General features: G+C 39.9%; 1 protein-coding gene across 8 annotated transcripts in view; it reads right to left on the bottom strand.

Annotated features, from left to right (window-relative positions):
- The window catches only part of MROH8 (maestro heat like repeat family member 8), a 58,201-nt gene that overhangs the window by 45,769 nt on the left and 2,707 nt on the right, over positions 1 to 9,725 (bottom strand). For all 8 annotated transcript variants that reach the window (XR_014149095.1, XR_014149094.1, XM_081832812.1 and 5 more), the window contains exons 2-4: positions 8,646 to 8,767; positions 6,408 to 6,553; positions 3,841 to 3,963 (exon numbers count right to left, since the gene is read on the bottom strand). Coding sequence is in view for 6 of the 8 variants with exons in the window: in XM_081832812.1 (XP_081688938.1) it covers positions 3,841 to 3,963; positions 6,408 to 6,553; positions 8,646 to 8,767 (391 nt within the window). In the remaining 2 variants the exon portion in view is untranslated. The remainder of the gene's footprint in view (positions 1 to 3,840; positions 3,964 to 6,407; positions 6,554 to 8,645; positions 8,768 to 9,725) is intronic.

The following is a 9,725-nucleotide window of genomic DNA, read 5'->3' as shown; positions in this document are numbered from 1 at the left end:
AGGGGGAGTGGGAGAGGGAGAAGCAGGCTTCCTGCAGAGCAGGGAGCCCGATGTGGGACTCGATCCCAGGACCCTGGGATCATGACCTGAGCCGAAGGCAGACGCTTAACGACTGAGCCACCCAGGCGCCCCGAAACTGTGTCTTCTAATTCCTAAAATAGCTCCCTTTCTTCTTCACCGTTCTGCTTCAGGGAGCTCACACTCTCACCAGCACAACTGGGCAGTCTTCTCATGTTAGTTCAGTCTACTGTGACCTATCCATCCTCCGAAATCCTTCAGCATTTATTATCCATAAACACTGAAGAGTCTTCCTGAAACGTCATTCTCATCTACTGCCTGCCTCATGGCTCAAGTGATCCAGTGCCTGTTCAATGCTGAGTGTAACTTTATTTACCAAACGACACAGTAGTAGTAGGATTTTGTGAAGGACCCCAGGTGCAGAATTAGGGTGGACCCCCAAGTGCAAGTCTGACATCATTAAGATTCTAGTATCGCAGGTCGTAGCGCTCATGTCTGCTGTGGAGTACCAACAGCATCTAAAAAGCACCTCCACTGCCATTCTGCCTTGCCATAGCCAGGTAGTCATTTGCCGATCAAACCCCTACCCCCTGGTCCCTTCTGTCTACCCAATCCAGCACATCCTTCCAGGCTTAGATCAGGAGATCTATCTGGATTAATTTCATGCCAATCTTGTCATCTTTACTCCATATCCTAGTTGCCATTGCATTTCTTCTTTTCTATTGAAGTTCTCAACAGAATTTTTATAGCTTTTTTGACTTTGAGGTAAGACACACAACAAACCGTACATATTTAAAGTGTATAGTTTGAAGATTTTTGACTTAGGTATACATTCACCACAAGATAATGAACATATGGATCACTCCAAAAAGTTTGTTTGTGTAAACTTTGTAATTTCTCACTCCTGTTCCTCCCCATTCTACTCCTATTTTCAGGTAACCACTGATCTGATGTCACTTTATACAAGTTTGTATTTTCTGGAATTTTATTTAAATAGAATCATATGATCTATATCTTCTTTGTCTGGCTTCTTTCACACAGCATGATTATGTTGAGATTCATTCAAGTTGTAGCATGTATCAATAGCTCATTCTTTTTTGTTTGTTTTTTAAGAGAGAGAGTGTGCATGTGCACGTACGTATGCACAAGCAGGGCGGGAGTGTGGAGGGGCAGAGGGAGAGAGAATCTTAAGCAAGCTCCACAATCAGTGCAGAGCCCAACACGGGGTTTGATCTCATGACCCTGAGATCATGACCTGAGCTGAAACAAGTCAGACACTTAACCGACTGAGCCACCCAGGCACCCGTGTTCATTCCTTTTTACTGCTGGGTAGTATTCCATTATAAGGATATACCACAATTTATTTATCCATTCATCTGTTGATGGACATTTGGGTGTTTTAGCTGTTACATATAGAGCTTCTATGGACATTTGTGTACATGTTTTTGTTTGACATATGCTTCATTTTACCTAGGAGTAGAACTGCAGGGTCATATGGAAAGTGTTCTAGTGGGTGTATAGTTCAATCTCATTGTGGTTTTAATTTGCTTTTCCCTAATCACAATGATGGAGCATCTTCTCATATGCTTATTTATAAATCTTCTTTGGTGGAGTGTCATAACAGATCTTTTCCCCTTCCTTTCCATATTCTGTTCATAGCTTCTTTGGGTTTTTTTATTTGGATACTGAGGAGGCATGCATTGGCATGGGTCATGAGAAGACTGGCAAATGCCTTACCATTCTTCTTTATAATGGCCCTGGCTTTCCTCTCCTTGTGGATTACTCAGCAGAAGTACATCTCCTCCTGGTTGTTGGGAGCTGTACTCTTCTAGTCCCTGCACATGACCTTGCAGGGACTTTGTAGACTTGTCCAATGATGCAATGACCCATGCAATTCTCTCATGGACACCAACTACTTTAACTCTTCTAGGCTGTACCTGCTAGCTCAAATTTTGGTTGATACCTGAAGTGGGTATTTTACCAATGGTTGGACAGATCTAGACGCAGAGTATGGGGAAATTCAGTTTACTTTTGCTGTTTGGGACTTGTATTTGTGGATCTTCTGAGCTGGCTGGTTGAACCAGGTGGCAACTCACTGCTGCCAATCTTTGTGGAACTGAGATTTTGGAATCATGACATTTGGTTGGATCCTATGGCTGCCTATAACCTTCTTTCCATGGAGTGTAGCCAAGTAGAGAGCTGTATTCATCCTTAAATCTGCAAAATATCATTCTGTTCTTCTTCTTTAAAAATTTTTGCTAGATTTAAGCAGTGTTATTTTTTTTAAGACTTATTTGAGAGAGAGAGTCAGAGGGAGAGGGAGAAAGACAATCCCAAGCAGACTCCTCACTGAGAGCGGAGCCTGACGCAGGGCTCGATCTCACGACCTCGAGATCATGACCTGAGCCAAGACCAAGAGTCAGATGCTTAACCGATTGAGCCAACCAGGCGCCCCTCATTCTGTTCTTTTTGATGTATTATTTGGAATAGTTTTCAACCTATTTATGAGGTGGTCATTTCCAAATGGACTGTAAACTCTTGGAGGGCAAGGATTAACACTTCCAGGAAATTTGCATTCTTTATTGAAGCACCACAGTGTTCTAGATATAGAAGATCCTTGATAATTGTCTATTGCTTAACAAACCTGTTGGCTGGTTAGCCTTCAATTCTGAAAACTAATCATCAGTCTAATCAGCCTTATAGATCTGTGGGTTGGAAAAAAAACTGCTCATTTCCCTGAAATCTCAGATTCAGAATTCTAAAGCTTCAGAGAAACTGAAGGGGACATTTCACAGACGAGAAAAATAAAGCATCAAAAAATTAAACACTTGCTTAAGTGCATCACTTCCTTTGTAAAGCCCTTCTGGATCTTTTGACATGGAATCAAACTCTCACTCACTCCTCTGTACCCTTACTATACCTGTTTAAACTTTTGTCACAGTCCCTGTGACGCTTGATTACACCTTGCTTGGCTTCAGGAACAGGGATCCTGTCTTATCTTTGTAACCTCAATTTGCAGCCCAGACACTGCCTGGAACGGTCAGGCACTTAAAAAGGCAATAAATGAATGAGACAGCGATAGACTGTGGCTGGAGTTAGGTATAAATACAATAAAAAGAATATAACCATATTTCTCAAATGTAAACTATGTGTTAGGTATCACACTACATGGCTTATGTTTATTTCTTATTTAATACTCTCAATAGCTCTGTGAAAGATACAGCTATTTTTATTTTGTAGATGAGGAAGCTGCAGCACTGAGAAGTTACACAGCTTCCCAAAGTCAAACAGCTGAAAAGAGGCAGAACTGGCACCTGAACCTGGGCATTGGATTATAGAGTTTGCCTCACAACTATGACTTCATTAATGAGAATGCAGCATTGTCCTTACTGAGAAATTTAAATGCTGTCTCATTTCTACTCATCTTTTATTTTATTTTTTTAAAGATTTTTATTTATTTGACAGAGAGAGACACAGTGAGAGAGGGAACACCAGCAGGGGGAGTGGGAGAGGGAGAAGCAGGCTTCCCAACGAGCAGGGAGCCCAATGCGGGGCTTGATCCCAGGACCCCGGGATCACGACCCGAGCCAAAGGCAGACGCTTAACGACTAAGCCACCCAGGCACCCCTCTACCCATCTTTTAGTTGGCTTTCAAGGGTAATTGTATTTGTGGAGTACTCCTGAGTATTTCTCCTCCATGCAAAGATACTGGTATGAGAAGAGGTCAAGGAAATTGGTAATATATGTGAAGCCACTAAAACATTTGTTAGTCAAGTCATCGAATTTGGTCCTGATAATTTGTGATAAGGTCACAATACTTACATTTAGGATACACACAATGTCTTCTATGTGGCTGTGAATGAATGATTCTGTGGTGTCATCATAGGGTAAAGTTCGGCTGAGAGAAGACAAAGATCGTAGGAATGTCAGCTTCTCAAGTTCACTCTGAATTTGTGGAAAAATGATAAAAACACAATTATATATTATAATCTCATTTGATGATTGTAGAGGGCTTTTGAGAAGTTTCTTGTAATGTTCTAAACATCTGACATCTCATTCAATCTAGTCTCAGGTCTTTTATTATAAGGAATGAATAAATTACAGAGATGTGGAATTCCTTGTCGACTTGCCCTGTCTGGGTTTGGGACTTTGTTTTCCCTCTCAGCTAGATTAAATGCTAGATTACTAACTGCTCCATGATGGCGCTCCTCACCTTTAGTCTTTGCTTCCCCACCTACCCATCCTGTCTATATACTACTGTCTGATTAAACTCACTAAAGGTTATCTTCTTTGACTGTTACTTCTAGCTCTCTTGATGTCATTAAAGATGATTTTGAGTCTTTAAGATTTTCTATTAAAATGCAAGTTCTTGGGCGCCTGGGTGGCTCAGTTGGTTGGGCGACTGCCTTCAGCTCGGGTCATGATCCTGGAGTCCTGGGATCGAGTCCCACATCGGGCTCCCTGCTCGGCGGGGAGTCTGCTTCTCCCTCTGACCCTCCCCCCTCTCATGTGCTCTCTCTCATTCTCTCTCATGCAAATAAATAAATAAAATATTTAAAAATAAATAAATAAATAAAATAAAATGCAAGTTCTTATTTGAAGAGTAAAATCTTTTGTATTATTCTTTTTCTGATTATAAAAGCAGTTATCTATTTATCATAGAAACTTTGAAAAAATAAAGTGTGAAGAAGACAATAAAAGACATCAATAATTCCACAATCTTGGGAAAATTTCTTCTCATCTTCCCTCACAGCCTATAGATAGTATAAACTGGTATAAGCTTTCTGGATAGCAAGTAGCAATATATACAGCCAGAAGCTGACTTTATGGCCTAATTCTTTCTCATCTACATTAGTATAACAATCAACATTGAGTTTCCCTGCTCCAGTTTTGCTCCCCTCCAATCTATTCCCCTAGCTGTCACCAGATTCATCTTCACTAAGTGCAAACTTGATCAGGTAGCTCCCTATTAAAATATCTTTCAATGGCACCCATGGAGGTCAAGGCCCTCCCAATGTGACCCCAGCTAACCTCTTCAAATTCATCTCCTTGCCCTGCAGCATTCTGAGCTTTAGACAGATTAACTTTTATGCTGCCCTTTTCTGGTTCTGGGCCTTTGAGCCTTCTGAATTCTCTATACTTATTTTGCTTACTAAAATCTATATATCCTTTAAGACTAGGAAAATGCATTTTCTCCTGAAGCAGCATTGGGTGCCCTTCCTAAGAGTATCCATAAAGCACATGTATATATTGCTATCATGGTATTTGTGATACTCTGACAAAAACTTATTTTGTCTTATTCATCTATTTTCCCGCCTGGTTGTGGATTCAGGTCAAGGCAGGGAATGGATTTTCTTTTCTTCCAGTTCACTGCAGCAATCCCAGCCCTTTATTAATTACAAAGAAATGCTTTATAAAGCCCTGCTAACATGAAGTGTAAAGAAAAGTCTGAGTCGGAAGTGAAGACCAACATTCTGGCTTTAAGTGCTTTTTTCCCAAAAACTTTTTATTAGCATTATACATAGAGAAAATGTAAAGTTTGATGAATTTTCCCAAACTAGAAACATCTGTGTATATAGTCAAAGGAAGTGAAATCTGGATCTGAAAGAGATCTCTGCACTCCCAAGTTCAATGCAACATTATTCACAATAGTGGAGATATGGAAATAACCTAAGTGTCTGTTGACAAACACCTTCATCACTATCATTTAAACATACCAGCCTTCTGCGAGTTCATCAAACATGCTCTGCTCCTTTCTGCCTCAAGGTTGTTATATATACGATGCCCTATTTCTGGAATACTTCCTCCAATTCTAACTTCTCTTGGTTTCTCCTATTCATTCCTCATATCTGATCTCCAGGGTTCCTTCCTCAGAAATGCCTTCCCTTGCCCCCAGGTTAAGATAAATTCTTCTGTTATGTGCTCTCACAGAATAAATGAATGAATGAATGTTCTGCTAAACAACAGAATACTGTATTAAGCAGGGTAATATAGATCCATAGCTATTCACCTAGAAAACTTCTTTCATCCCACCATCTCTGATGTTTATTTTTCTATAATTACATGCATTTGTATGTACAGAAGAAAAAGTCTGAAAATATATATACAAAAATGTTAACATTAGTTATCTTGGGAGAGTGGATTAAGGAAGATTCATTTTTTTCCTTTTCTTTCTTTTAATAGGGATTTTATAGTTTTTGTAAACAGAAGCATAAATATAAATACAATTTATAAATGTATATAAATGTTTATTATAAAAACACAAATATAAACATATTTTATAGTCTATAATATCAATTATTTGTATGATAAAGAAATCATAAATGTTTAAAATATTTGTTAAAATGGAGGAATAAGTTGGATGACTCAGTATGATTGCTTGTGCATACCTGTAGCTCACCATCAAAAACCTCCTGGATAGACTGGATCAGCCTCTCAACAATGGCCTCACTGAGGGGGTCCTTTTGGGTCAGGCGTCTGAAGCTATCTGTCAGCGGTTCCCGAGAGAGTTCAGCGATGTCAGAGATGTTGGAGTCTAATACCGAAAGAAACACAGCAGATTACATATCTGTACTACGTAGAGTTATACAGTCATAATGGGGAGATCCACCGGATGTCAGGATAGACGTGACCTGGTCTCACCCTTACTATCTGCTCTGCAACCTTGACCAAGTCTCTTCCGCTGTCCAAGTCTGTCTTCCCAATTACAAATTCAGTGTTTTCTAAGGGACTCCTAAGCTACAAAAACCTTTAAGAGTGAGCTATAGCAGAGTGGTTAAGAGCATGGACTTTACATCTCAGTCTGAGACTAATTTGAATCCTTGCTCTACCCCTTATTAGTTGTATGACCTTTATCAAGTTAGTTTGCCTCTTGGAATCTTAGTTTCTTCACCTGCAAAACAGGGTTATCACGAGGATTAAGTGAGGTAATGAATACAAAAGATTTATCTCAGTATGTGGTCCATAGTAAGCCCTAATGGTCGGTATTATTATTAAATCCAAAATGACTATGACTCTGTGATGACAAGAGCTTAAAATACAGTAGCAGCCCCTTGCTGGTCTCTTCCTACTGGACCAGGCTGCAGTAGGTGTTTGAGGGACCTCCTTCCAGACCTGGGATATACTTAAGAGCACAGCCTCCGGAGTTGGTCTGCCTAGGCTTGGATCCTTGCTCTACCTCTTTCTAGCATTCTGACCGTGTGTGATCTTACTTTTTCTGGGTCTGTTTCTTCATTTCCAAAATGGGGATGATAATAGAACCTGCCTCGTTTGGTTGATACAGAGCTAGCACCAAGGAGGTGGTGGCAAATATTATTCCTTTGCTGGTGACAGTGATTATGGTGGTATCATTTCCCCCTTCATATAGCTTTACATCCTTACCTCCTCTGTTTTCCAAAACCAAGTTCTTTATTCCTATTGGGGAAATAGTCTTACTATTTCCCTCTTAACACACCCATCATCAGGGTTTCTACCTCTCCACTTCTGTACACTTTTTGCTCTCCTGAATTACAACCTCTCTGCAAATTCCTGCCACCCACTGTCACATTCTTCTCATGCAATAGAAGTCCTATCTCATTCAGCTCTCATGCTTCTCCCTACATGTTTCTCCTTCTTCTTCCCTACCTTCCCTACCTCCTACCTCCTTTGCCTAGCTAACTGCCACTCATCCTTCAGGGCTCTGCTCCAGGATGCCTTTCTTGAATCTCCTCTTTGCCCATTTTGACCAAGTATCCACCTAACTGCTAAAAAACCTCTTTATATTTGCTCCCTACCTACACTCCCAATCACCCATATTAAATTGAGTTCCAATCATTTATCTACAAATACACTGTGTCTACTCTGTTCATTACTAAATCTCCAGCAGCTAGATCCGTGTTTACGGCATAGTAGGACTTCAATAAATGCTTGCTGAATGAGTGTAGAAATGGAGAAATGTGTTCCTCAAATAGTCTTTCCTGTCTCATGCACATGCTATTATATCTATCTGGAATGTTCTTTCCTCTACTTCTCACATGGGTTGCTCTTTGATATCCTTGAGGCCTCCTTTAGGTTTAAACAGCACCATCTTAGATAGGTGTTCTCTGCGAACCATGGCTTAAAATAGGTTCCCATCTCCCTTATTTTTTGTCTCAGCCCCTTGTATAATTCTTTCATACTATTAACTACAATTTGTAATTACTTTATTTAATATCTGTTTACTTATTTTGGTCCTTTTCAGCAAATTCTGTGAGGGCAGGGACCATGTTGGTCTTGTTCATTGCTGTATATTCAACAACTGGTACTCAGTAAATGCTTGTAGAATAAATGAAAAGATGTATTCTATAGCCCAATCAAGGGTCCACCCACAACCACCTTTCCCTTCTCAGAATCATTCTAGCACTTAGACTCTGTGCAAGTCTGTAGGATTAACTATCTCAGTTTCCTGTATGTCTAGACTAATATATTTTATCTCATTGTGCCAACCATATTCCAAGGTCTTAAATTCAGGGACCAAAATTCATTGTCAAAGTCTAGTTGAGGGCTCTCATCCAGCAGCTTGACTCAAACAGAGAAGCCCTTTTCTCCACTTCCCTTCCTTCCATAAAAAAAAAAAAAGAAAAAAGAAAAAAATCCTTTCCCCCCTTTACCTGTAAGTTCAAGGCTACTTGGATCTTTTTCAATATTCTCTAAGTTGCTCAGCTGCAAATCCACACTCCCTGAATCATTGTCAGAAGCACACGGGATCACTACTTCTTCCCGACTACAGATCCTAGGAATGAAGAGGGGATCAGAAATATTAGTATTTTATTTATTTATTTATTTAATTTTATTTAAAATCAATTAATTAATATACAGTATATTATTAGTTTCAGAAGTAGAATTTAGTGATTCATCAGATGCATATAACACCCAGTGCTCATTACATCAAGTGCCCTCCTCATGCCCATCACCCAATTACCCCTTCTCTCCACCCACCTCCCCTCCATTGAACCTCAGTTTGTTTCCTATAGTTGAGTCTCTTATGGTTTGTCAAGAAATATTAGTATTTTAGGACCACTTCTGTCTCATCACTTGAGAGAAAGCTTAAATGTCACATTCTCAGAGAAGCATTTATTGATCACCAGTCTAGGTTAGGTAGCCTCTCCCCACCCCAGTCCCACAGTTCTTTTCTTATTTTTTCCCATAGTATTTAACCATTCCCTACAATTATCAAGTTCATTTGTGTTTGTTGACTGTTTCCCATCAGACTAGAAGCTCCATGAAGGGGGAAACCTTGTCTACATAGTCATGGTTGAATTGCCAGCACCTAGCATATTGTCAGCCTCATGGGGCATGAATGGATAGGTAAGAAATACTATGCTGCTGTTAAAAGAAACTGAGGTATATGATCCAGCAATTGCACTACTGGGTATTTACCCCAAAGATACAAAAGTAGGGATCCGAAAGGGTACGTGCACCCCGATGTTTATAGCAGCAATGTCCACAATAGCCAAACTGTGGAAAGAGCCAAGATGTCCATCGACAGATGAATGGATAAAGAAGATGTGGTATATATATATACAATGGAATATTATGCAGCCATCAAAAGGAATGAGATCTTGCCATTTGCAACGACGTGGATGGAACTGGAGGGTATTATGTTGAGCGAAATAAGTCAAATAGAGAAAGACATGTATCATATGACCTCACTGATATGAGGAATTCTTAATCGCAGGAAACAAACTGAG

This window comes from Leptonychotes weddellii, chromosome 10, assembly GCF_054177405.1.
Source record: "Leptonychotes weddellii isolate Sample4059 chromosome 10, ASM5417740v2, whole genome shotgun sequence".
In the NCBI taxonomy this organism is placed as follows: Eukaryota; Metazoa; Chordata; class Mammalia; order Carnivora; family Phocidae; genus Leptonychotes; species Leptonychotes weddellii.
Note: the sequence above shows the minus strand (reverse complement) of the source record. Positions and strands in the feature narration are given on the sequence as shown.